At 47.0% G+C, this 27570-nt stretch overlaps 1 protein-coding gene and 1 long non-coding RNA gene across 6 annotated transcripts; one reads left to right on the top strand and one right to left on the bottom strand.

Moving 5' to 3' along the window:
- The first annotated feature begins 4133 nt into the window (after nucleotides 1–4133).
- BCL6 (BCL6 transcription repressor) lies at nucleotides 4134–26684 on the top strand. 5 transcript variants are annotated; one of them, XM_028505290.2, is made up of 10 exons: nucleotides 4136–4262; nucleotides 14675–14713; nucleotides 15527–15698; nucleotides 17226–17447; nucleotides 18872–19843; nucleotides 20237–20424; nucleotides 21863–22030; nucleotides 23070–23200; nucleotides 23307–23444; nucleotides 25476–26684. In XM_028505290.2, exons 3-10 carry the CDS (start codon nucleotides 15538–15540, stop codon nucleotides 25617–25619), a joined length of 2124 nt encoding a protein of 707 aa, XP_028361091.1. In that variant the 5' UTR covers nucleotides 4136–4262; nucleotides 14675–14713; nucleotides 15527–15537; the 3' UTR covers nucleotides 25620–26684. The 5 variants fall into 5 exon arrangements, with proteins under 5 accessions (XP_035873731.1, XP_028361091.1, XP_035873730.1 ...); XM_036017837.1 differs by lacking the exon at nucleotides 4136–4262 and adding an exon at nucleotides 4318–5958; XM_036017835.1 differs by lacking the exon at nucleotides 4136–4262 and adding an exon at nucleotides 9173–11951.
- Nucleotides 9046–23485, bottom strand: LOC118498836. Its single transcript, XR_004901315.1, has 3 exons — nucleotides 23475–23485; nucleotides 22850–22859; nucleotides 9046–9175 (listed from the first exon to the last, which is right to left on the bottom strand). It is a non-coding gene; the product is annotated as an uncharacterized LOC118498836 (long non-coding RNA).
- Nucleotides 26685–27570: the final 886 nt, after the last annotated feature.

Genomic DNA, 27570 nt, shown 5'->3' with positions numbered 1-27570 from the left:
TTAAACGTTGACACTTCTTCAGAAGGTAGTGGCTGGAAATCATCTTCTATTTTTTTACTGTCTCAAAACTTTCTTCTCAATTTCTCTAAAACATCCCAAGAAAACTCCTTTCTTTCTCCAAGGATGATATACTGAGCTTGTTTACAATTGCTCTAAACAAAGGATGTGAAATAAAATGAATAGGTAACATTTTACATGTCAGGCAGATAACATCTCCCACACTTAATGAAAAATAGTGGCGCTTCCTGCGGCACAGGTGACAAGCGTAACCAAACCCAAATGACCATCAAAACTCAGTCCTCATCATGACTTGGGGTTTGTCCTGGGAACCATTTTTCAGTTTACAGAGCTCAAAGCAGCCTTGCTTTTCTCGATTCTGCCAGAAAACAAGATACCATTAGGTAGTCGGATCGCCCTGATCCTCTGAAAGGACACAGGACCATCAAACCAGGAAGACCCACTTTTTGTTGTGGTACTAGAGTCACGCAAGTGAGGGCCATTCTGTCTTCCCAATAGAAGGAAACCTGGGGGAGTTGTGTCATTGATGGGCAAGGTTCCTTCCAGCTCAAAAACCTCTAATTCTGAGGTGTGATAGTTTAGAGATCTATGAGGTGGCAGAAGTTCCTGACAGGGGACACCCATTTCCTGTTTGGAGCCCCCTCAGGAGGTGGACCAGACAGTGTTTATTCCAACAATAGCTTCCTTTTCAGTTATGACTGAATTCTGAGGGAGGTTTTGTGTGTAAAACTGGATGCAAAACTGTTCCTTTCCTTAAATAGATGTAATATTAGGGTCAGGATATTTTATTTTGTAACAAAACTCGTGTTTACCCAGCAGCTGCAATTAGGGACCTATTACTACGCTCAGTCCACCAAGCAAAGGAATGGTCTGGCCCCCAATTCTGAGTATTAATAGCCAGTAGAATCATTAAAGCATGCGACTGGTTGATACACAGTCCCTCTACAGGAATCACACTTAAGACCCCAGATGTGGATCTCTTGTTACAGCTTTTTCAGGATACCTTGAAAGAATCTGAATATATTCAAGTCAATCCTTTCTTTAATCCTATAATGTAACACTGCTGTAGTGAGGGAGACTCACATAGTGATGCCAACTGGCCGCTAATGGGGAGAAATCAAAATGAGAGAAGGAAGAACATGCTGAAAGCAATTGGTATAAATTTAATGAAGTTATTTTCCTAGGAATTGAAAAGAGATTGGCAGGTGGGTGCACAAATTTCTGCACATTCAGTAGAGAGAAGGGGAGCTACATAAAAGTAAGTTTCCACCTTTGGAATACTTTCAGTAATTTTTTTTCTTGCAGTGGTCTCCTGTTTTGATCAGTTTGTTTCAATGTCAATAGTTTGATTTTGGCGGGGAAGGGGGAGTAGAAATGTGGGACTCTGGAACTTGGTCTCGCAAATAATGTACTGAGAAGGTTTGAGAGACCTGGTGGTGAGGTTAATTATCTATAAATCAGGCCTGGTGGTTTTTCCCTCCAAGCTCTTCCTGCAGAGAATAAGGACTGAGGTTCAAGAAGGGTGAATTCCTTCCCAGCCCCCACTCGGGTTAGTTCTCCTGCCAGAGGGAGCAGGTTTCCCTTTGCTCTGCAGCGCCCCCATGGGGCTAAGATCGGAGTGGCAAAGAGAACGCAGGAGGGACAGACTGTGTTTAAGGTGGGGTTGGGGGAGGGACCAGTGAGGCTGGATGACAACTCTGAACAGAAAAGTGTTCAAAAATCATAAAATCTCATTGTCCCATCAATAGCAGGGCAGAGCCATAACATTCACATTCCAAACCACACAGATAAAACCAAGAAACCCCTAAGTTCATATTGCTCATAAAAGAAAAAAATATTACAAATATAAACACACAAAGAAAATCTCTTCAGTAAAATTGGGGTGTCATTTTAAATCCAGTGGGATTCATTTAAAACTCTTTGAAAATGAGGGCAAGGGAGACAATAAAGAAGCAGATAAGCCTCTGGTAGAATGAATCTGCACTAAACAATATCATGTGTCTTTGGGGGTAAAATGTTCATTTCAACAACAGCAACAGGATTAGGCCTAGGTATATTTTTCAAAAATCCTTCACAAGACAGGCTTTTCTGCAGAGGATGTGGTAATCCATCTGTAAATAAGTATTAAAATATTCATATTTCACAGGGACAGACATGCATATTTCCTAAGCTCCAGCCCTTCTGCAAAATAATCAACCCCTTTGGACTTCTCCAGGTTCTAAAACTCCTAACACAGCCTTTTTAAAAGGGGGCAGCCATCAACCACAGCATTGGCACCAATAGATATGAACTTCTTATGGACTTCTTTTGGGAAAGAGATTCCAAATATCCCAGGAAATAGCCAGCAATCTTTCCTAGCTCTGCTCACTTCTCCATCATAAACCCAAATTTGGGGGATGAAGAGGTAGATTATTATGGGAAATAGCTTTATTGGAAATTACCGCGTGCAGAAATTTTGTAGAACCTTTAAGAACTCAACTGTAATTTAATGAGTCACCTGAAGGATTCTCATAGCCAAGGCTCAGCGCAGCCTGATCTTTGAATTTTCCCTCTGGCCCAAACATTTTGGGTTAATTCTTGAGGAATCTGAAATATTATTTCCCCCTCACACCCCTTTTTTTAAAGAGAGAGACATAAAAGAAATAAGAGTCTCCCTCATTCAGGGATGAGTAGGAGGGGAAAAAACCCCAACCAACATTTAAATAGGGAAACTGGCAGTTCTGAATAAACAAACCAAGGCCAACAGTGAAATGCTTCTGCACTGCATTCGCCTTTAAAAAAGAAAGGAAGAAAGAAAGAAAGATTTCCCCTTTCTCCTCCTCCTCCCAACTCAGCTCGAAAGCTGAGGACTGTGCTGCGTGCAGCGCGTTGTGGTTGTAGCACAGTCTGTTCTAAATACACGCAGTATCTGTGATTCTAGCACAGCAGGCCTTTAGAATTCCCTCAGGCTAATGTCTTAAATAAAACACAGACAGAAGAGATTTTTGACAATGACCTTGAACCAAGACAAGAGTTGCGGGGTGGTGAGGATCAAGACTTTAAGGAAAAGCAAAACACAAACAGGTATTTGGCTCAAAGGATTTTGTGAAATACAGGAGTACACATACCCAAATACACACACGTTTCTTGCAGCAAGTCTACATTAACAGAAAGAGTAAACCCACCACTTGCTGTCCTGGAAAGAAACGAACCCAAACAAAACAAATCCTTTGACCATGTCTCTTAAGTGCAGCTTCCTCTCAGTAGAAGTCCAAAGGGAAAAACAAAATTGCACAAAAAAAAAAAAAAAAAAAAAAAAAAAAGTGGGGGCTGGGATGGTTACATACAACCAAAAATTTCAGCTTCTTCAGATAATAGCAACAATATTAAAATACCACATCTTCCTTAAAAAGCTTGAGATGAGGGGAAGATACACACAAAATCCAACGGATGCAAGATCCTATGATTTACGTAATACCACAAACTTGCAAAAGAAAAATCAGAAGCAAAAATCCGAAAATCATCAAAATACAACAACCCAGAATCCCAAGCCATCACATCAACAAAGAAAAACTGTCCCAAATAAAAATAAAGCAAATGAACCCACCGAAAACTGCTTGGCAAATATTTTTCTCCTGGTGCCTAATATTCTAGCTGGAAAGAGCTGTGGTGTTTTTTCTCTTACTCGCTTCTAAACCTACTATATATAACAGACTTTTTCCAATGGTTCGAATCTCTCGCTCCCTTTTGTGTAATTTAGCTCGAGGAGCTGAGTTTATGGTAAGAGAGGAGAAATTAGCCCCAGACCCCGGGAAAGCAAAGCGCACTCCCCTTCTTATGTCACCGAATAGCAAATTAGTTCTCAGAATTCCAGAGGCCGAGCTTTGCTACAGCGAAGACGCCGACGTCACAGAGGGGGAGCCCACGTGACGGTGGCGGAGCAGGCCGTACCATCGTCCCGAGTCCCTGGAGGGAAGACCACTGTCTGCACCTTCGAGCCTTGAACCGAAACCTCCAAATCCGAGACGCTCAGCCCATTAGAACCTCTAAATATGCCGGATAATGGAAAAATATTATGTCTTTGATGGCTTTTTGCGGGTCAAAGAAGGCAAAAGTCCCGAAGAACTGACACCAGGTCCTCCCCTTCTATGTAGCAGTGGTAAAGTCCGAAGCTCAAATTCCGAGAATTGAGCTCTGTTGATTCTTAGAACTGGGGTTCTTAGAAGTGGTGATGCAAGAAGTTTCTAGGAAAGGCCGGACACCAGGTGATTATTGCTGTTGCTGCCGCCGCTGCTGCTGCTGCCGCCGCCGCCGCTGTTGCCGCTGGTGCCGCTGCCGCCGCCGCTGCTCATGATCATTATTTTACCTTTTAATTCTTTTTTTCTGCTCTTGCCAAATGCTTTGGCTCCAAGTTTCCTATGTGTATCTATTGATATAAATGTATATATTTATTTATTCTAGTTGTCAGGTGTTAAAATAAATGCCGAAGATTAGTCCCACGTCTCTCCCACTCTAAGATAGAGATTTTTTTAAAATGTATTTATTGTTTTGTTGTCTTTGAGTGAATCGGCCGGTTTGGGAAGGCTTTTGCTACCCTCCCTTGTGTTGTTTTGGTTTTGGAAAAGGAGGTGGAGGAGAGGAAGGAGGGGAGTTAGGGGGCGGCCGGAGCAGAGAAGACGAGACAGTGTTTGGGGGGTGATTCGGGCAAGTCTGGGGACTGTCTGGCCTTAGACCGCGGAGAGGACGCGCGCTCGCGCTCGCGCTTTCTGCTGCCTGCTTGCGTACGGCTTGTGATCTCGCTGGATTCGTGCGGCTGTGTTTTTTCCTCTTTTCTAGCTTGCAAACTGCCTTTCTCGCTAACCTCGCTCCTGCCTCCGCTTCCCTCCCTCCCTCCACCTTTCCCTAGCCTGTTCTTCCATCCCCTCTCCCGTCCTTCTTAGTAACTCCGGGAGGCAAGGAGGGAGGCTGCCTGCTCGCTCGCCCCGCTGGCTCTCTTCCACCGGCCTCGGTCCTCTAGATTCACTACCTCCGAGCCGAGATTTGAAAGGAAAAATGCGAGCGTACCCTTCGTGTTTTTTTTTTTAATTTTTGGTTTTTTATCCCCCTAAAACCTAGATGAAGTATAGTTTCTACTCTTTCCTTTTAGAGCCGTGATCTTCCTAACGAGATGCGAGTGTTTTGGTGTCCCCTTCCCCAGTGTTTTGGAGGAGGTTTAGCTTGCCTGGGGGCGGGGATGTTGAATACTTTGAAAATTATTCTTTCTTGGTTGCAGTTGAGGGAGTTCGGAACACCCTCGCGCTCTCTCTCCCCATCCTAAAGAAGGAAGCTGATGGCGGGACGGGGTTCGGGGGAGTGGGTGGGAAAGGGGTGCGCGTTTGCACCTGCGGTGCTATTTGGCGTGTGGGGACTCCGAGAACCTTCACAGGACAGCCCAGCCGAGCTGGAAGGTGGCGGGATTTCTTGGCGGTCGCGATGTTTGTATTTTGGGCGCTGCGTGACTCGGTGTTAGCTCCCAATGGTTCCTAAATTTTATTTTATTTTTACCATGGTGCAAGCTTTGTAAATGACAACTGTGGGCCCGAGAGTAGCCGACCTCAGGCTTCAAATTCCCGAGGTCCTTGCGCTGGGCGAGGGGAAGAACAAAACAGCCCCAGCCCGCGTTCCTACGTGCAAGACCCGGGAGGGAAGAAGGGCACTTTGTGGTCCTGGCTGGGAGACGGGGCGCGGGAGGAGGGGGCGCGGGAGAGAAAGGGAGATCTTTGTAAGTGATTTTGCAAAAACGGATTGCGAGGTTGGTTGGATTTGCAACCTGTGGCTCTCCTTGAGGGAGTAGGAAAGGGACAAGGCGGCGGCGGCGGCGGCCAGGGCGGGAGCGGGTAGGGAGTTGGAGCCTCCGAAGTCGGCTGCTCCCGGGGGCAGCTGTAGCGAGGGGCCGCCCCGCTGCCGGCTGCAGTGACCGTGGTAAATGTCTTGAGAACTGTGGATTGTGTTGCCTGTATGATGCTGTGTTATTGGAACTTTGGCGAAAAATGGAACTAGTGTTGCAATCATGAGTTTTTAAAGGTCCCCCATGGAAAACAAGAACACAACACAACAGATTTTTAAAAGAATGAAAAAAGACCCCTTTTAATGTTGTATCCCTTCTCACAATAATTAAGACTTGGTGACGGGGGTCCTGACAGCTGAGCAGGGGCAATGACCCTAAACAGGGTGCTGAAAGTCCAGAGCGTTACTGGGTCCCTCGCTGTCTCGGATAGCTGGTCATCGCTTCCACTCCCCCAAAACTGATTTAATCTCATGGAGTTTTTTTCCAGTCTGTTATAGTTTCCAGGAGAAAAATCTTGTAATGCTGTTTTGTTTTTGTTTTTTTTTTTAAGTAAAGTTAATGTCAGTAGATGCATTTCTTTTTTTTTTTTTTACTGTCCGGAAAGAAAAAAGTGGGGCAGGAGAGAGGGAACCAGGGAAAGGGCTGTTTAGAAATACAGTTTGTGGCTCTGAGCGATGCCACTGGCTTCCTCTACAGAGACTGCCAGTTTCCCTTTTTCTCTGCAAGGTGTGTGTGTGGTTTTAATAAATAACTTTAAAAAATAAGGGGGGGGTGGCAAGATTTATCAGGAGACAGGTATCTGTTTTGCTCACTATTTACTACCAAGAGTGTCTGGCACTGGAACAGAACCTCGTAAATCTGCAGCCCAAGTTGAAGTTCATCTGGCCCTAGTCCACACGCTATTCCTGGAGGTAGCAAACATGAGCTCAAAGGAATGAGGTGAAATCACATTCTCACTTTAAAATATATACTTTTTGTTTTTAAGGAGAAAAGATATTTGTCTCTGGGGGAGGAGGAAATGGAAAGAGAGCACCAGGAGATGGGTATTCCCTCGCTAAAATGACTGCAGTTGAGTCTTCAGGCCAAAATAGAAACTTGTAGATGGGAAATATTTTCCCCTCCTCCCATTTATTAAAAAATTCCAATAACCTATTATTTGAAAGACTTTCTAATACTGCAGGCCCAAGCATTGGCTGATTTTTAAGGGTCTGTTGATAGTGAGGATAAAGCTAGAAGTTGTGAAAACTAGGCAGGCAACTTGAAGGAGAAGGCAGCCAGAGGAAGTGGGAATTTTCCCATTGGCCTTTTCCTCTGTGCTCAGTTTGGAAGGGTTTTACCCATGCTTTCTTGAAAAGACCTTCCAATTCATTCTTGGTTTGGTGGACAGGGGTGGGAGCCTAAACTCTTAAGCTGCCGTTTGCTGAGCCTTGAAGAGTTCCAGTTATTGGTTGAGTAAATGGTAGCCATGACTAGATGTCAAAATCCTTCCTTCCCTCTCTCCCCTACCCGGTAGCCACACTCACAACCCATTTTGTTGTGAAAAACTTAAGATTCAGAGCAGGTGGTGTGGCAGCGCCACCCGTTGGTGGGTGAAACTCTCTATGTGCACAAGTCAAATATTTGAAAAATATTGTGAAATGACCTTAGGAGGATTTTTTCCCCCTTTAGGAATGGGAGGTAAAAGTAACTTTTTTTTAAAAAGGGACTTTGCATTTGGTCTCTCAAGTGGGAAAGGAAAAGGTTGCTTTTCAGCTAGGATGGTGTCATATAATAGGCAAAGTAGTTGAAGTAAAGAGTGTGTCTGTGTGTGTGACAGCCCCAGGGAGGGAAGGTTTGTCTAATTGGCTTTAAGTAAGAGAGATTTCCAGGAGGAGGCAGCCCCCTTCCCTTTTGGACTTGACTTTCAGGGCATCTGAGTTTTGCTCCCTGTCTGACATTGAGATAAGAAGGAACGTTCTAGTGTAAAAATCCACAGTGACTGGAAGCCCTGCACTTTTACTAGCGGTGGTGGTGGTGTATGGGGGGAGGGGTGGATTCGGGAGTGAGGTTAGGGGATTGTGCGGGGCGGTGGTTGTCCGGTCTGTAGCTGGGTTCCGATCCAATGACAGTCAAAGTGGTGTGGCGCAGCCGGTTTCCTGCACTGCGCAACAAGTGGGAACGCTGCCGCAGTGATCCTGAGCGAGGGTGGTGTGTTGTGGCAAAGCCTTACTATTTCTCCTCGCCCCACTGGAAGCCAGGAACTGCTTCTTCCAACCCCCACTCCCCATCCAAGATCAGCGACCCCACCAAAAGACCAAACTCGCCCCCTTTTTCCCCACTCCCAGATTTTCTCGGAGCGCTGTAAGCCTGGGTGGGACCCTGCCCTTGGCTTCAAGGGACCGCTTTCCTTATGAGGATCAGGAATTTATTATGGACTTTCTTTGCTAGCCGACCAGTGTTTGACAGAGAGCTCTGCTAAATGCTGTCGACTGTCGAGTGCCATTCTGCTTTTTGAATAGAAGTGCACTCTTAATCCTTTTCAATACATTCAGCCTTTCCAGCTGGAAAAATCAATGTATAATTCAGGAACTCAGTTCCAGATAGTGTTGTGCTTGCTAGAGGCGTGAGCATCGCGAAGAACAGAATCACATCTAGTAAATTAAATGTTTCCCAGCTTTGCCTATGAAGGCAACCCCTCCCTCCAACAGACAAAAAAGTTGGGGGGGGGGTGTTAGTTGGGGATAGTCGAGTGTAGAAGGTTGCGGCCGCGCGGTGATTTTCGGACGGACTGAGTCTGCCACCTAGTGATAGGTCTTGGCTGAGATCCCCGCTTTGGGCGGTGGGTCCACCGCGTCTTCTCTGGGCCAGGTATCCCCACCAGGTGCTAGGTAGGACTGACATGGAGGATACCCTCCAATGAGGATGGCATCCGACCTCCAAAGTTCCAGTAAAATGGATGAAAATTAGAAAACCTCCGGGAGCAACCGGCTCACGGTTGCTTAGTGATGGGCATCTACCTCCAAGAAGAAAATTGTAAAATAATACGTTTTGATCACACTATTTCCTTTTCGCTGTGGCCTCTCCAGGGTCGGGGGGGGTGGGGGTAGGAAGAGTAGGTAGTGGAGTGATGCCTTGTGGGTTCTAAGACTTACATCTCTTTACAGTTGAGGAAACAGGCCTGATGAAGAGGCCTGTTAATGGTGAGATAGTGACTTAGCCTGGGCCAGATTTTAAGCTTCTGAATTTCCAGGTCAGTGACTGAAAGTCAAAGGCAAGTTTATCTCAGCCCCTTTGAGGTTATCAAAGAGAAGGAACAGCAGTCAGAGAGACCTTGATTTTAACCTCTAGGTCACTGTATTTTGAAATGCTTCTCTAAGTATGGCCTAAGATTTTCAATAACTAACAAGAAAAGACTACAGTTGCGCTGACAGGTGGAGATAGGGTCTCAGATCTTGGGGTGCCTATGTTGGGGAGTGATTAAGGCCAGTCTTTAATGCAGAGATGCACCTTGCTGCACCAGAGGCTCTCATTTTTTCCCTAAAATCCCTCTCTATCCCCTTCTTTCCAAACTTTGCCAAATGGCTCAAAGAGAAATCAGTTTTTGTGGTTGGGTCGTATTGATTGGCAGAGTGTAATCCTCATAGAATTTGTGCCACAGCGGTTTCATAGCTAACTTTTCTTTTTGGGAGCTAAAAACTGAAGATAAATGTGAGTTCGTGTTCTGGCGGCCCGTAGTGACGGCCGGCATGCACACCCGCAGGACATGCTGTCGGCTCCGTCGCCCTGACCCGCCACAGTCGAGTTTAGCCTCTCCTACTGTGGGAGCTGTTGGAGGCCGCTTCGGAGAAACGCTCCTCTGTTCGGTTGGAAACGAATCTGGGGACGTGTTTGAAGAGCGGTCAAATTTGACTCATCGCTTTCCAAGGACAGTTAGTGCCTTCCATCTTCATTAACGTGAATAAAAAGACCTTGGCTGACTTCTGTCCAGATCAGGTTTTTAAAGGCATTGTTTGCTTGGGAAGATCATGCCACTCCCCTCCCCCGCCAGCCTTTTTGCAAAGGCTGAGCGGGTCCAGCCAGGATGGCCGAGATATCTTTGCTTAGGACGTGGTTTGCTGGCACTGTCTGCCTGACCCTTTCTGGAAGGCTGTCGCAAGCTGGGAGCATGGGGAGTGTCTCTTCTGCAGCTCCTCTTCAGATCTTGCTGATAAAACACATCCCTCTGTTTTATTGCATTTCCTAGAAGCTTGCAGGCTTGCAAGAGCGCTGTTGTCAGGAAACGTGATAGAAATGAAAGTCAGGACATAATGTCCCTGAACACCTCAGTCACCCAAAAACGTTTGCCGAGGCCACCACGTTATCGAATTCACTTTGATCTGCTGTCGACTCCCCACCCTCCCGCTCCCCAGAGAAGAGAGTCCCCCCACAGAACAGAAACAACTCCGCAGTTTGACCTCACCGCCTACCGCGGGACCACTGCGGCCAGACCGGAGCAATTTCTTAGCTGTGATGCTGCGGGAGAAAAGGAGCGCTCCTCCGGCATGAACCCTGATTCGGGTTTCACTGCAGCAGCTCCAGCCTTATTAAAATTCCTCGTCCTTGTCCCTAAACAGTGCTTTGCACTTCCACATTGTTCTTTGAATTTCTCGAGTTATTGGAGTTATTAGATTACCAATAATCCAACGGCCGGATAGGATTGGGCGGGGGTTGGGGGAGGGACTAGGTGGAAGACAGAGTTCTCCAAATCCCGAGACTGTCGAAACTGGGTCAATGGGAAGGAAGGAGGGGCGGGGCGACAATGGGGTTGTTGGTTTCAAGCCTTGGTGCGAGGCCTCCCTCTAGTGTTAAGTAGCGGTAAAACATGATTAGGTTTGAGCTCCCGGAACCACTGGACGCCTAATTTCCAATAAGTGCATTTTCTTAATTTTAACTTCCCTTCCTGAATTCTCACTCCATACCACATTAAATTTCAGCCTTCGCTTTCACCATTATTCCACCGGGCGAAGGGACGAGAAAGCCTCAAAGTAGGATTTTATGAGACTGAAGAGGCCCAATCTTTATGAACGGACCTTGAAACCACCTCCTTCACTGATGGATTGCGTGGCTCAGTGAGTCGCCAACACCAGTTTTAAGAGCCATCTTTGGCCTTAAAAGCTGCGTCTTTCTCATCCCTTGTTCCCCAGCATCCGCCCCCCAAAGCGCCTTTTGGAAGCCGCTATTACGAGATGGCGCCCAGGGGTTATAATTCCAAGCAAGGCCACGGGAAGGGGAGACAACTTAAGCACGTCCGTTAGCGCTGTCCTGGCGTCCTGGCGTCTGCTGAATCCCCGTTTCTACGGGGTTTCGGAGAAATCAAATTCGGAAATCCCTAAACCTGGCAGGTCCTGTTCTAAAGGCTTTAGCGGAAACCCAGAGGAGCTAGGTTCCCCTACTTGCCAACGTAGGCGGAAAGGGCTTTCGGTTTAGTTTTTGTCCACATCGACCAAGGTATGCTGGACGGGAGTCCCTGAGTCCTGGGGACTCCACCTTTTAGACCTTGAAGCCTCACCAGACCACCCTTTTAGAAAGGGAGTTGGGGGCCAAGAGAAAAGGAAATAAAATGACGCCCCAGGCAAATAAACGACGGAATTGGGCGAATGAGTCTCGGGCTAGACCCGAAATCCTGTGTTCTAGACCTGCTCTGCTACTTAACTTGTCTAACTGGGATTTAGGGGAAAGTGTGCTTTATTCCCCGCGATCCTCCCGGGGCGCCCCCTCCCTTTCCGGTGAATCCCCGGCGGCCCGCGCGGCGCAGGCGGCGATCCTGGCGGCCGTCGGGGGCCGGCAGCTTCCTGGAAAGTTACTTCTTGTTGGAGCCAGCGGTAGGCAGAGTGTTCTGTGAAATCCGCTGAGCTGAGATCGACTACGTTCCGGGAATGAGAGGGCTGTGCCATTCCCCTTACTGCCCCCTGCCTTGACTGCATAACAGGAAAAAAAGGCACACACAATGTTAGTTACCGAGGTGCATGAAAAGTTTTATCTGAATGCAGCCAAATTAAGGGCTGCCACGGTAGTACCACGGGGCCTCGGCCGAGCCTGCGGGGGCTTGGAGGCCGATGGGAAGCAGTGGTGGCACAACGCCCCCGGGTGGGCAGTCCCTGGCAGACAGGTATGGTATAGTGCGTATGATATAGTGGGGGTGAGCGAATCCGTGCCGGCTTGCTCTCGCTCCGCAGCTCGGGTTTGTGCCGGCGTGTGAGCGAGAGAAGGGGGCTGCCTGGTGTCGGGCGGAATGGAGGACTGAGGAAAAGGATGGGGTCTTTCTAATGGCTCGCTTTCTCTCCAAACCTAGCTTCTGGCCTCTCATCTCTTTTTTCCTGTCATTTTTACTGTCTTTTTTCTTTCTCTTCTCTTCTTTTTTCTTTTCTCTTTCTTTTTCTCCCTCCCTTCCTTCCTCCCTTCCTTTCCTCTGTCTTTTTCAGAGGGAGAACCCTCTTTTTCTCTTCTCCAGACCCTTTAAAAGGATCTGCCATTTTCCTCAAGTGCCTGAGTTTAAAGCAACAAAGTAGTGAAAGTGTTTGGGTCATGGGGGAGGGGAAAGGGGGGGAAGACAACCTTCAACTTTGTGGTTATCTAACTCTCACCTTGGTGGTTATTTAACTCCCTTGATAGTTACTGTGGCTAGGGTGGGGGTGGGCTCAGGGGAGTCCAGGTCTGGGCCCTTGGTTTGTGAGTTTCTCCTGAACTTCTCTGCTCTCTTGGTTTGGTGTGTGTGTGTGTGTGTGTGTGTGTGTAATGAGTCCTGTGTGTGGCATCCAGAGGATGTCTGAAGCTAGCAGACAGGCTTGTCCAGGGCTGGCTGGTGATTAGTTTTGAGATGTTGGACAAGGCTTATCCCTTGAAGCCTCAGTGTCCTTCCAGTAAATCAGAGCTGTTATGAGAATCAGGTACAATAATGGTCTGGAAAGAGCTGAGAGGTCTGTAAATAAACCGAGTGCTAGTGGTGCCTCCACACCCGCAGCATCTAGAAGGAAGCCTGTTGCCCACACCTGCCATAACCCACATATTCACTAATTGTGGGTCTCCTGAGACAGAGCTGTGTAGGAAGGAGTGGACTTAACAATGACATGGACCTTAGTGTATGTGCATTTGTTTTTGGCCAACCCAGGCAGAGGTTTAGGGTGAAAAGCGCGCAGCCTAGATAGACCATGGCTGATATTAGACCCAGGGGAACTGTTTTGTTTGTTTCAGTCCAAATCTGGAGTGAGTCATTGCCAAGTGTCAAGGTGAAATGGCAAATCTGGGCTTCCTGTGGTTCCAAAACTGTGTGACTGGAAATCCACAGGCGAGCTGGTGGTTGAAGCTGGCTAAAAGACGGCCTTAGGTATTCCAGAAGTGTTTAAGGATCTTTTCCGTGAGGGACGGATGAGGAGAGGGTTTATAAATAAACCTCACATGTGCCTTCAGCATTCTTTTTCAAAGGAGACAATCACTGAATTTTGGTTAGAACCAAGTTAGTGTGTCTCTCTTTGCCCATTTTGAGTTAGGATGGGGAGAGGAGGAAACAGGTTCTTTTTGTCTTTTTCTGTCCTCTCCCTTCCCCCATTTTCTAACCCCCATCCCCACTCACTCACATACACACCTAACCTTCCTTGAAGCTGATGAGATTGAGTGACTGACACTTGGGACCACAGAGAAATGTCAGAGTTTTTGGTTACAGACTCAAGGAAACCTCTCCTTTTAGAGTACTCATTTGGTAAGACTCAGCAGCCTGGAATGGGGGCAAAGTGTTTGTGTGGGGGAAGGAACTTAAAAATGAGATTCACCCACATCAGGGTGCTGTCTTGCATGTTTTACAGCACGTAGGCTGATTTGGAAAGGGATCAGGAATTTGAGCCAGAAGATCTAAGGACTGGGCTACTTATCATCTATGTGGCCTAACAGGACCTCCCTGGCCTGGGGCCCCTTTACCTGGAAAATAGCTCTAAGGCCTAGGATTTTTTAAAAAGGGGTGGGGTGGGGGAGAGGGCTCAAGTATTGTTTTGTTCTGTAGCCCATATACAGTCATAAATGAGAATCTCCTAACGGAACCTTAAATTATTTTGTTTTAGAGAAGCCAATCTGAATAAGGTGCGTGTTTCATGAATGCCCCCTGAGCAGTTCTCAGCTAAACAACACAATTTAAGCCTTTCACCAGCAGGGGGAAGCACAGTCTTGGGAGACTGTGACACTGTACCTGGTCTTCCACCCAGGAGGGACCATAAAGAAAACCTGTAGGCAGAAGGCAAAGATCTTAAGAAAAGCATAAACATGCCATCTCAGGTTGTGTTCCGTAGCGCGTCTTAAGTGTTTCAGACAGCCAGGAAGTACCGCCTGGCTGTTTGTTCTGGGCAAGCCACTTGAACCCGAGTCTCAGTTTTGTCACCATTGAAATTGGCATAAAGATGTTGACCTTGTCGGCCTTGTGGAATCATTTCTAGGACTTGAAAGATAATGTTTTAGCAGGTTTTGAAAAGCTTACAAAGGTTTTAGGCCCCTGAAGGATCGTCCTCCATATTGAAGTTTTTCTTTCTTTAAATTTTTTCTTTCCCATAAATTTAATGGCTTTAGGGTGGTGTACACTTTTTCCATTGAGAAAGGAAGCATATGTGTATACATATATGTAACATATCCCCGTTACTCAGGGTACAAACATGGTTGTGTGGCTTCAGACGCCTGTTCTCTTAAGAGCAGAGCTGGAAACCGCTTGCTAGCTTATGGTAAAACCGCACCAGCTGGCAGGCTGCAGCTATCAAAGCAAAACTAAACACGTGTGTCCTAAAATAAGACTGTAGTGGACAATCTTACATTCATTAAATCAGTTCCTGTTTGCTTTTTTTCTCTTCCCTGCAGGTTATAAGCAAAATTTGGGACTGTGAATCGAGGCATTGGGTAAGTACTTGAATCATATGCTTTCAAATTGTGTGAAAAAACTATTTCTCTTGAATTTTCCAATGCATATGTTTCTGTGAACTTTGCCACTTTTTGTTAGATGAGGGAAAGGATAACCAATTCCCTCCCCATCACTCCCAGCCCTCCTCCTCTACTCCTGCATTAGACTGTCTTAACACTGTTGTGAGATTATTCATTCCCATACTTATTTCTTAGCTCAAATTAATTTGGCCACCTACTATGCACCAGCAATGCACTAGGTGCTTGAGGTACATTGAGATAATTCTAAAATCTAATAGAGGAGACACGAGATACTGATGAGAAAAGCTACACTTTTTGAGAATCTAGACTACAGATCAGGCATATATCTCTAATTTTTACAACCACATAGTTGTTACTGCTCTCACTTCAGGAAACCAAAGCCCAGAAGCACTGAGCAGTCTGCTCTATCTAAGTCACCCGGCATGAAAAGGTAAAGCTGGCGTGCTGGCCTTCGGAGCCTGGATTCACTCACTGCTTCTCAGTGCTGGTACAGCACTTGGTATATGGGAAAAACACTCAGCAATATTCATTCCCTCCCCCTTTTCCATAAAGGGCTTTCTCTTCTGACTTGTTGGATAAAAATCATTCTCCTCATTTTATAGATGTGAACAATAGTGCCCAGAAAGGGCACTATTTAATTGTTTAAAGACCAAACACAAGGGGCCTCAGTGTGCATTCCAGATGCTAGCGGCCTGAACAAGCTGTTTTAAGGTCCTGGTGAGCAGAAAACAGGTTCCAGGGAACTGACAGGATTTTGACCTTTTTTTGAAGGTGAAGACAAAATGGCCTCACCAGCTGACAGCTGTATCCAGTTCACCCGCCATGCCAGTGATGTTCTTCTCAACCTTAATCGCCTCCGGAGCCGCGATATCTTGACTGACGTTGTCATAGTGGTGAGCCGTGAGCAGTTTAGAGCCCATAAGACAGTCCTCATGGCCTGCAGGTGAGGGTCTAGAAGGGCAAGGTAGATGAATACAAGTAGAGCGGTGGTGCTGGCGGCGCTGGCAGTGAGCAAAAAGGAACATGTGGGCCTTTTGCTGTGTTTGGGATCATGTAGCGTTTGTGTCCAGATCTCTAGCTCATGGCCCAGCAGAGTAGCTCCCAGAAACAGAATGAATGCACACACCTTTGGAGAAGAAAGAGTTTCTGTTCTGTGGGAACAGAGGGAGAAGAAATCAGATAATTGTCTCAAGAAAGGATGTGTTTGGGGCAAACATGGAGAATAACTTCACTTCACATGGTGAAAACATGAAAAGTGAAAGAGATTCTTAAAAATATATTAAGCAAATTAATTTGAAACCTTTTGTTATTTTACTCCATAACAGTCTTTATTTTATACTGTGGCTATATTCCCATGGGTAGGTTAGTGAAAGTGAGCCAGCTACTTCTTCATATTTGTCAAGGATTTCATGTGTTCAGAGCAATTTTATATTCCATTGTCTCCCTGGATCTTCGTAGTGGCCTGTGTTATGGATGGCATGATTGCCTCAGTTTTGTGGATGATAAAACAAGGACACTCACAGTGAACTGATGTAGAGTCAAGCATCTCCATTGCTGGTGGAGAACTTATTCGACCTCCAAAACAAGCACCTGTTTGTTTAATAGTGTAGAGAATAGGTTTATGGAGATAAAACAATAATAGTTACTGGTAACTGTGTGCTTACTATGTGCCAGGCACCATTCTATATACCCTTTACGTGTTCTTGCCACAACCCTGGAAGGTAGACACTATTGTTCCTGCTTTGTAGATAAGGGAATCAAGGTGCGAAGTTGTTAAGCATCTTACCCAAAGTTGCATTGCTTCTTTCTGGTTGAAGCGAGTAGAATTGAAGTGGCCCCCTATAATGCTGGCTCCTAACTGCCAGGCTCCGGCAGACAACACGGTATCTGGGGGTGTGGCTTCAAGCTGCTCTTGGGTCTTCTGGGAATATTGACTCTGTGACAGTCTGTGGGCTTTCAGACAAAAATTAGTATAATGTAGATGTAGACATCATTTTATTTATCTGTCACCATTACCCAACTTCATTATTTTTTTTAAATATAGCATGAGTTTTAGAATAAAAATAAAATGATAGATCAAGGGAAAAGCGTATCCCGAAGATATAGACAAAAATAGTTATTGCAAATGAGTGTTAAATTTAACTCGGGTCATCTGCACAGTTAACACTAAAAAGAAAACAGGCTCTAGGACTTTCAGAAAATCACTTAACCTCTCTGATCTTAGTTCCTCCATTTGTAAAGGGGAGGATGATAGTACCTACCTGGCAAGTCTGTGAGGAACACAAGACAGTGTTTGAAAAGTACATCATGACTCACTGGCACTTAGTAAGCACTCCATACACGGCACTATTATTAACTGCCACCGAAGTTTTGGAGCTAGGGCCTAGAAGGGGTGCTGCATGTGATGCTGACTGTAACTGGTGACAGAGTCTACACATCTGCTATAGTGAGACATTTGCTTGTTTTACAGCGGCTTGTTCTATAGCATCTTCACAGACCAATTGAAATGCAACCTTAGTGTGATCAATCTCGATCCTGAGATCAACCCTGAGGGGTTCTGCATCCTCCTGGACTTCATGTACACATCTCGGCTCAATCTGCGGGAGGGCAACATCATGTCTGTGATGGCCACAGCTATGTACCTGCAGATGGAGCATGTCGTGGACACTTGCCGGAAGTTTATCAAGGCCAGGTGAGCTGCCACCAGATGGAAGCCTTGGAGATGAAAGGGATCAGAAAGGATCAGAAGCCTTTAATAATGCATACATTTAGAAAAAAATAATCCTCTATAATGCACCACAACCTGTATTCCCGGTGTTTTTACACACTCCTGCCCTTGTGAACTCCTGTGCTCTGGCCGACTTGCCTCCTTACTGCTGTCCAGATATGTCTGGTGCATCCTCACCTCTTGGCTTTCTCCTGTTCACTTGATAGGCCCTTTTCTCCTACCTGTCCTGCGAGGCCACACTCGGATGTCAGCTTCTCTGTATGTGTTCTTATGCTTATCACTCAGCTTTTTCTTCAGTTCCTCCTCTGTGTTCAAAGCCTTTTGCCTGTCCTTTAGAATTCCCTGCTATTTTAGCTAACTCCTTATCCAAGGGCTGGGAAGACATGACAATTACTTAAAGGTGAGGCATTTGAGAGCCAAAGAAGCAAGGAGAATCATTTGGTCCATTACTGTGGGGTAATTGCAGCCCTTCTTAAACAGAAGGGTTTCCAGCCTCTCTTCAAACCCCTCCAGGAGCCAGGAACTCAGTGCTCCCAGAGCCACATGGTCTACCTTGGACAGTCAGAAAGTGCTTTATGACGAGTCAAAGTGGTTCCCTTAACCTTTACCAGCTGGTTCTAGCTCTGTTAACTGTGATCATGGTTGAGTTGGCCTATTTTTCACCCACATAGTGTCTCTTCAAGTATATGCTGGTGGCAAGATCCTCACTGCCATCGCATGTGAGTACTTTCTCTAGGTCAGGCCCTGTGCTTGGAGTTGGTTAAGTAACTTGCTCCAGGTCACATAGCTATTAAGTGGCTCAGCTGGGATCCCAAACCAGCTCTGGCTGCTTCAGAGTCAGGGCTTCCCGCACAAGCAATGCTGCCTGTTCTCCAAAGCACACTTCCCCACGACTTGAGTCCTTTCCTCGACAGGGCACCGGTTTGTCTATGACCCTCTGCACATGTAGCGCCAGAATTGTATTTCTTCCCACTCTGAGCCTTAGTCTCCCTGTGTCTAAAATGGAGGCAGTAATACCTGCCTTCCCTTCTTTGTAGGATTTTCCATGGGCGACAAGAGATAAGGGCTACAAAATCTTTATGTTGTGTAATAATCTGAGGAATTACAGATTCACCTACCTATGTACATATGTGACTTAAATATACAAGATGGTGTGTAAACAGGCATACACTCTTCTCTTCTTGGGGCCTTATTTCCCCAACTCTGGGCTAGATTGCAAGCATCAATGCCTTGTAACTGCACATATTTCCCTACTGCCTGCAGAGCCACATCTCCCATGTCTAGCTGACCCAAGCACAACTGTGGTCACATAGGCCAGTGTCACTAGGAAGATCGTCTGATTAATAGTTCTCATCTGGAGGCCATTGTCTTCTGTTTTTCTCCTGCAGTGAAGCAGAGATGGTTCCTGCCATCAAGCCTCCCCGTGAAGAGTTCCCAAACAGCCGAATGCTGATGCCCCAAGACATCATGGCCTATCGGGGTCGGGAGGTGGTGGAGAACAACCTGCCACTGAGGAACCCCCCTGGGTGTGAGAGCAGAGCCTTTGCCCCCAGCCTGTACAGCAGCCTTTCCACACCGCCAGCCTCTTATCCCGTGTACAACCACATCCCCGTCAGCAGCTTCCTCTTCTCCGATGAGGAACTTCGGGATGCCCGGATGCCTGTGGCCAACCCCTTCCCCAAGGAGCGGGCCCTCCCCTGCGATAGTGCCAGACCAATCCCAGGGGAGTACAGCCGGCTGGCCATGGAGATATCCCCCAGTGTGTGCCACAGCAACATCTACTCACCCAAGGAGGTGGCCCCGGAAGAGGCACGGAGGGACATGCACTACAGTGTGGCTGAGGGCCCCAAGCCGGCAGCCCCCTCAGCCCGGAATGCTCCATACTTCTCCTGTGACAAGGCTGGCAAGGAGGAAGAGAGACCTTCCTCAGAGGATGAGATTGCCCTGCATTTCGAGCCCCCCAATGCACCCCTAAACCGGAAGGGTCTGGTTAGTCCACAGAGCCCCCAGAAGTCTGACTGCCAGCCCAACTCACCCACGGAGTCCTGTAGCAGCAAGAATGCCTGCATCCTTCAGACCTCTGGCTCCCCTCCAGCCAAGAGCCCCACTGACCCCAAAGCCTGCAACTGGAAGAAATACAAGTTTATTGTGCTCAATAGCCTCAACCAGAATGCCAAACCAGAGGGGCCTGAGCAGGCTGAGCTGGGCCGCCTTTCGCCTCGAACCTACACAGCCCCACCGGCCTGCCAGCCACCCATGGAGCCTGAGAACCTTGACCTCCAGTCCCCTACTAAGCTCAGCGCCAGTGGGGAGGACTCCACCATCTCACAGGCCAGCCGACTCAATAACATTGTCAACAGGTGATTTCACAGGCAGCCCAGGCCTGGGCTCAGGGGGTCACCCAGCAGGGTTCCAGGGTCACTTCTTCTGGTGGGTGCGGGGGCTATGTTACTGTCTTGCCTGAGATGCTTCCACGAGAGGTGTGGAATAAGTGCCTGTTGAATTAACCTAAGTAAAGAAGGATATTAAGCATCTGTATATTTTTTCATAGCAAGTGAAAGAATTCCCTTCTGTACTAGAAGGGCATTCCCCGTGGTCTTGGTGTGGCAGGGGATGTTCATTCTGGCTTTGGACTGAGGGAGGCTGCAGGCTGCAGTACTGAGGGAAAGAAGCTTAGTCCGGGGATGGGGACTAGGGGAGGGCTCTACTCTGCTCCAGTTCCAGCTGCTGAGGCCCTTTCCTTCCGCCCACAGGTCCCTGACAGGCTCCCCCCGGAGCAGCAGCAGCGAGAGCCACTCGCCACTCTACCTGCATCCCCCCAAGTGCACGTCCTGCGGCTCTCAGTCCCCACAGCACTCGGAGATGTGCCTCCACACTGCTGGCCCCACGTTCCCCGAGGAGATGGGAGAGACCCAGTCTGAGTACTCAGACTCCAGCTGTGGTGAGCCCCTTCTCATTCCCCCCCCCACCCCCGCACTGTCCCCTGGCCAGGGAGAAGGCTGGCCCCTGCCTCTACTTGGCAGGGTTTATCTTCCGTTTTATTTATGCTGTTGTGCTGTTGTCCCTGATTGGGAGAAACTCGTGATTGGAAGTTCATCGGCACCAGCTGATCTCCCCACACTTGACCTCTTAGGAAACTAGGCTGGCCAAATCAGGAGATGGGGTGTTAGAGTTAATCTGGGGTGACAGAGAATGACCAAACAGACTTTTCAGCATCATTCCAGAAAAGGTAGCTTGTGGGTTGGCTGTAACTCCCAGAGATTCTCAGCCCCTCCAGATCTAAACTTCTGGTGCAGGATCTGTGCACATGTTAGTGCCCCTGAGGGACTGTCCACCCCGTGAGGGGGAGCATGTGAACTGATAGATCCCTAATGAACTGATCATTTCCCGTAAGTCCTAGTGATCCTCTGGAACAGAGTGGGTATTCAGTAAATGTTACCTGAATTACATTAGTTAACCTAAATTATTCCATTGAAATTTCTGGATAGGCTGTGTTTGATATCCTCAGTTTTTACCAGATGAAAAAGTCTATGTTTTCTTGCATCTCTAGCTGCAGTAATACAGCCCAGTAATATCAAATTAGGGCTGAGCCAGTACAATGTGTCATTTTCAAATTGTTACAACAACAGGAAAAAGTGACACTGAGAAGTTTGGCACGGGGTCGGGGTCGTGGACTGGTAGCTGAGAGAACAGGGACTGTCCCTGCCTGCCCTCCGGGGCCATATGCCTTTGGCCTGCACTCCACTGCCTACTCTCTGGGCCTCTGTTTCCACTTCCACTGTCATCTTTGTGCTCCCGACCTTGCAGAAGTGTTCGGGAGACATGAAATGCAGATCCATGCAAGGGTAACTGTGTTTGTCATTAATCTTCCCAATGACTTCAAAGTATCATTGCATTTGATTAATATCTTACATTCTTGTGATGCTTTGTGTCTTATCATGTGCTCCTATGAAGTAGGTGGAACAGGGGTTCATTATCCTGATTTTGGAGATAGAGATGCAGACAGAGGCTCAGGGACTTGAAAGGTCTCACTAGGGGCATATGGATGCAAATAAGAGTATCAACTGCTAGGAAGAGTAGTCCTCGGTGCTCTCCAGCAAAGGAAGAGCCCTGCTGAGCTTTCCTCCAGCTGGTCTTGGCCATATGGGTACCTGCTGGTTTGAGCTTCCCTTCTGTACCTTAATATTCAGATCTGTCTCCTTTCTCCCTTGTGACTGAGACTGTAAATGCTAAAGAAAACAAAATTCCCACAGGTTCAGGGCTGCCATGTATGTTGGGTGGGCAGGGGCACGGGGTGGGGGGTAGATACAGAGGTGAGGGGGCCTTGGAGCCCTCCCTCCCTCATGCTGACGTTGGTGTCCCCTCCCCCCCTCTGACAGAGAATGGGGCCTTCTTCTGCAATGAGTGTGACTGCCGCTTCTCTGAGGAGGCCTCCCTCAAGAGGCACACGCTGCAGACCCACAGTGACAAACCCTACAAGTGTGACCGCTGCCAGGCCTCCTTCCGCTACAAGGGCAACCTCGCCAGCCACAAGACTGTCCATACGGGTATGGTCCTGCCCCACCCCACCCTGAGCTCGCCAAGGTCACTGGGGTCAGGAAAGGGAGAGGATTCCAGAAAAAGCAGCCTGGGGGCTTGGTACCTGGTGGGGTGAAGCAGAGAGCAGGCTCTGTCACGTCTTTGCTCAGTGACTCATCCACTCCCTGTATTCTCTGTCTTTCCTCTGAGTTGCTCTGTCCTGCTTCTCTACTCTTGCTGGAGTCGGAAGTGTTAATCCCATTGTCAAGGGGGAGAAGCTAAGGTGGAGAGACACAAAGTAGAGCTGGCCTTTGTAAAGCCACAAAGGAAAAAACTGAAAGCCTCTTGATTCCCTCTCAGGGTGTATTCCTTATCAACTCACATTCCTTTACCAGGGAGCTTCTAATAACCTGATTGTTGTCCAGAGTTGACTCTCTTTTGGTATTTTAAATGGCTCCTTTATCCCAGAAACTTTCCATGAAGGAAGGCACAGCCCTTCTGTTGGTTTCCTCTGTCTGAGCATCTACTCCAACTCAGGCCCCGCCTCTCTGCAAATGAAATCCAGCTGTAGTTGCCACAAGCGGAAAAGTATGTTTGTTCTCAAAGAGAGAAACTAGAGCAACCTGATTGTATCTCCCTGCTCAGTGGGTTGACTACTGAATGAGTCTTATCCAAGTGAAGAGCTAGGAGAGCCTTCCCAGATCATCTAAATTTGTCCCTCAGGTTCCAGAGAGGGAAACTGAGGCCCAGAGAAGGAGAGTGACTTTTCCAAGTCCCACTGTTAGATAATCCTAATGACAAAGCTGGTCCAAGGCTTCCTGGAACCTTGCTCTCCTCCCACCCCACACCCAGCATTGTCTCTGCTTTGCTTCTTGACTTTGACCAAGGGATACTGGTGTGTGTGTAGGGGGCAGTGGGCAGACCAGGATGCAGGTGTCCAGGTCCTCTATTTGACATCTTCCAAGGGGCAGAAAGTCGAAAGGCAGCTTGCTTTGAAATCCAGGGTCCAGGGACTATGGTGACCTCTACTGAATGTAGCTATCCTTTTTCCCTTTCTCTCGGTAACAGGTGAGAAACCCTATCGTTGTAACATCTGCGGGGCCCAGTTCAACCGGCCAGCGAACCTGAAAACCCACACTCGAATTCACTCTGGAGAGAAGCCCTACAAATGCGAAACCTGTGGAGCCAGATTTGTACAGGTGAGCAGGGGGCATGGGGAAAGGACCCCTCAACCTCTGTGTGCGGCTGCTGAGGGGTGTACAGCTCACCCTGACAGAGCCTCTTATGCTTTGCTCTTCTCTCTAGGTGGCCCACCTCCGTGCCCATGTGCTCATCCACACTGGCGAGAAGCCCTATCCGTGTGAAATCTGTGGCACCCGTTTCCGGCACCTTCAGACTCTAAAGAGCCACCTGCGAATCCACACAGGAGAGAAACCCTACCATGTAAGGGAGCCTTTGTGGCTACTGACTGACCTGGGAGGAATGGGGAGGCGGAGGGGTGGGGTTGCAGAAGTTTGTGCTCCAGTCTCAAGCAAACAGCAGGATGATCACTGAACTGATGATCATAGACCTGGATTTGGGCCTGATTTCCAAAGACAATCTGCTTGACCTGGGCCCATGTCTCAGTTTGCTCATCTTTAAAGTTGGGGTATTGGGCTGGGTGATCTGGGCCTTAGGGAAGAGGTCTGGACTATGGATATAGAGATGGTAGAGTTATTCATTTATTCCACAAATGTTTATTGGGTGCTTACAATACTCCTCTGTGCTGGGCTTCATGTCTATTTAAGAGGACCTAAGGAGTTTCAGAAGGAGCAGCCAAAGGAGTAGGAGGAGAACCTGGAGAAGGTGGTAATATAAAATAAAGCAGAGAAAAGGCCATTTCAAGGGGGAGCAGATGGCCAGCAGCCAGATGCCAGGATCGCTCATCAGAATCGAGGTGTTCCAGAGCACCAAGAACGAACTGATGAATGGTTAGCCCATACCACAAATGTTAACAGCAAAGTGTGGTTCTTTTCATTGGCTTGTTTATCAGTCCTTGAGTAATTATCTTATTTGCTGTATGTTCTTGGGCAGCATTGATCATCTTCTCAGTACCTTAATTTCCTCAGCTGTAAAAGGAGCCCATGCTAGGACCTACCCCACAGAGCTGTCGTATTAAGTTAATGAATTTGCTGAAGTGTGCGGAGTGGTACTTGGCATATAGTAAGAGGACAATAAACATTTGCTATTACAATGATTCACTAGAAGTTTAAATGCACACCATGTCCAGGTTAAGTGTGACCTGCAGAGCGTATTGATTCAGTCCCTCGGAAAGGGACGGCCAGGACCCAGAGAGAAAGACGACCTGCTCAGGACACTCTGCAGAGGATGGTGTGGGTGGGCCCCGTTTCTCCTAAGACCAGGGTTCTTCCTGCTCACTTCCCCACCCATTCCATTTTTTATTTCTCTAAATTTATTTCTGTTTTTACTTTAAAACATATTCTCTCTATGAACATATTTTATTACACTTTCATTTGAGAATAGTTTTAAGTTTTTAGAACAGTTGCAAAGCGGGGTACAGAGTCCCCACATGCACCCAGTTTCCCTGTTGTTAGCATTTCATGTTGGTAACATACAGTTGTCACAACTAGTGGCCGCATCCCGATACGTTGTTATAAACAAGTCCATGCTTTATTTGGATTTTCTTACTTTTTGCCTCAATTGTCCTTTTTCTATTCCAAAATTGTATCCTGGTTACCCCAATTCATTCATTTCATTTAGTCATTCATTTCACTTTTAAGTAACTTTTCCACTAAAACTGTGACCATCCATCCATTTCATTCAATCAAAGCAAGAAATAGCTCTACTTGCTGATTGATGCCTTCTTACCTTACCTAAAGTGTACACACTTACAAAGAAATAGAACAGCACTTTTGAAGGTCTGTCTTAGACTCAATAATTTTCATGAATTCAGACTTCTTGCAGTCTATTTGTCCAGATATGTTTGGATTTAATGCATAATTGCCGAAGAGGTATATCCTACGAGATACTAGGAAGATTATAAAGTTTAATAAAAAGTGGTCACTGCCCTCAAAGCATTTCCTTCAAGATAAGGCATGGCTAGAAATCTTACAGAGATTCAGAGGAAAAAGAGATTCTTTTCATTCTAGAGAGATTCATGGAAGCCTTAATAATGAGGAGAGTTTACATCTGAACTGCATTTTTGAATGAGACTTGAACTTGTGGAGTTAATTAAGTCAGGGAAACACAACTCACGCAGGAGAAAAATATGAGCAACATTTTGGAAAGCAGGGAAGGGACATTTGCACAATACTTACTGGTCCCTTAACAGAAGCCGGGATCCAGATGGGTTCTTAACCCTGCTGTGGAAAAGGAAGAGCTGCCCAGTCTCTCTCAGGGAAAAGCTCCTTCTCTGGGTCTGACATGTTTCTCGGGTTGATGACAGCTAACAGTTTGCCTCTGGTTTTCCTTCAGTGCGAGAAGTGTAACCTGCATTTCCGTCACAAAAGCCAGCTGCGTCTTCACTTGCGCCAGAAACACGGAGCTATCACCAACACCAAGGTGCAATACCGCGTGTCCGCCACCGACCTGCCCCCGGAGCTCCCCAAAGCCTGCTGAAGCATGGCGTGTTGACGCTTTCCATCCGAGCCCCTTCTCAGACAGAACCTGCCCAAAGGAAACTGTAACACTTTACAATGTTCATCCCATGATGTAGTGCCTCTTTCATCCAGTAGTGCAAATCGTAGCTGGGCGCAGGGGGGGTGGGGGGAGGGGCGTGGGGACCGGGAGCCTAGGCAGCTCCCCTTCCCCTACTGCCGTCAAACATTAAGAAAATAATATTGCTTCTTCTCCTATGTGTAAGGCGAACCATGTCAGCAAAAAGCAGTCATTTTGTATATCAAAGTGGGGGAGTATGAAAAAGTTCTGACTTGACTTAGTCTGCAAAATGAGGAATGTGTACGTTTTTGTGGGAACAGATGTTTCTTTTGTATGTAAATGTGCTTTCTTTTGAAAGAAGAAACTTAGGTATGTTATCAAACAGAGGGCTTTAATTTTTTTAACCAAAGCTGAAGGAATATATGGCAGAGTTGTAAATATATAAATATATATATAAAATAAATATATATAAACCTAAAAAAGATATATTAAAAATATAAAATTGTGTTAAAGGCTCGATTTTGTATCTGCAGGCAGACACGGATCTGAGAATCTTTATTGAGAAAGAGCACTTAAGAGAATATTTTAAGTATTGCATCTGTATAAGTAAGAAAATATTTTGTCTAAAATGCCTCTGTGTATTTGTATTTTTTTGCAAGTGAAGGTTTACAATTTACAAAGTGTGTATTTAAAAAAAAGAACAAAAAAAGCTGCAGAAGGAAAAATGTGTAGTTTTGTTCTAGTTTCCGGTTTGTACATACTTATACAGCGTGTCCTACGGTGCCTTTTTCATGGAAGTTTTCCACGATGGACGAGCGTGCCATCCCTTTCTGAAGTGTAGGCAGACACAGGGACTTCGAGTTGTCACTAACTAAGCTCTCGGGAAAAGTTTGTCTCATCCATCACATTCTGCGTCATGCTTGTGTTGTAACTACTCCGGAGACAGGGTTTGGCTGTGTCTAAACTGCATTAATGTGTTGTAAAATATAGCTGTACAAATACAAGAATAAAATATTGAAAAGTCAAGTCAGCTTGTTCAGGGTCTTTCCTTGTGTTGGAATTGGACTTGAATGGGTCTGGTTTCCTCTGCTTTTAGCCGAGTGGAAGTGCCTGTGGAGGGCAGCAGCTGCTGGCTGGGGCGGCCTTGGAAAGGCGGAGGCTGGGGCTTGCTCCTGGGAACTGGGCAGGGACCTGTGTTTGGCTCTCAGCTCCAAGATGAACCACAGACCCCAGACCTTGCTCCTGAGGCGTTTTGGTGGGGATTTTGGATGGATCTCTCTCCCCTAGTTCCCTCCTCTTCCTGTCCCCCTACCCCAGGCCTGCACTCAGAGCTCTAGGCTGAGTTTTCATGATTTTAGTTCCAGCCCCTCTGACACCGTGTATGAGTCCTTTCCTCCTCTGGGCTTCAGAGAGTCTGCCCATTTGGGGACAGGAGAGGGTTCGTTTGGCTTCCTGGCTTCATAAGCAATTTCAGTCTGCTTGGGTCCAGGGAGATGGAAGGAAGGCCTCTGGCCCCAGCCATACATTTCTCAGCCTTGGTGTCTTTTCGGTGTCTGCTGAGTGGCTGACAAACACCTATAGGTTTGGAAGCTTTATAAACGGCTGCTAGCCCAGCAAACCTCCATCTCCGCAGAAAGGTGTAGTGGAAATGTGCAGAAACATCAAAGAATTTTGTGGTGGAGGCCAGTCTTCTCCTCCTGTGTGACTGGGGCGAGTCATTATCCTCTGGGTCCCCTTCCCAATCTGCCCAGGAAGGGACTGGATTTTCTAGATCACTTATGATTTCATGATTCAGACATAAATTCAACCCAGCTTACTTTGGCACTTACTTTTAGTTTACCTCAAAAAACCCCAAGGAACGAGTTTGATTGATGGGACTTAAGAACAGTGAGGACAAGTGTGGTGCTGGCCC

This window comes from Phyllostomus discolor, chromosome 2 (assembly GCF_004126475.2).
Source record: "Phyllostomus discolor isolate MPI-MPIP mPhyDis1 chromosome 2, mPhyDis1.pri.v3, whole genome shotgun sequence".
Lineage (NCBI taxonomy): Eukaryota > Metazoa > Chordata > Mammalia > Chiroptera > Phyllostomidae > Phyllostomus > Phyllostomus discolor.
The sequence above is the reverse complement of the archived record's forward strand: the minus strand, read 5'-3'. Positions and strand labels throughout refer to the sequence as shown.

Coding starts and splice junctions, on each gene's coding strand:
- BCL6 (XM_028505290.2), top strand. CDS start 15,538: ATGGCCTCACCAGCTGACAGCTGTATCCAGTTCACCCGCCATGCCAGT. Junction 15,699..17,225: donor ACAGTCCTCATGGCCTGCAG/GTGAGGGTCTAG, acceptor CTTGTTTTACAG/CGGCTTGTTCTATAGCATCT. Junction 23,445..25,475: donor CAGGAGAGAAACCCTACCAT/GTAAGGGAGCCT, acceptor GTTTTCCTTCAG/TGCGAGAAGTGTAACCTGCA.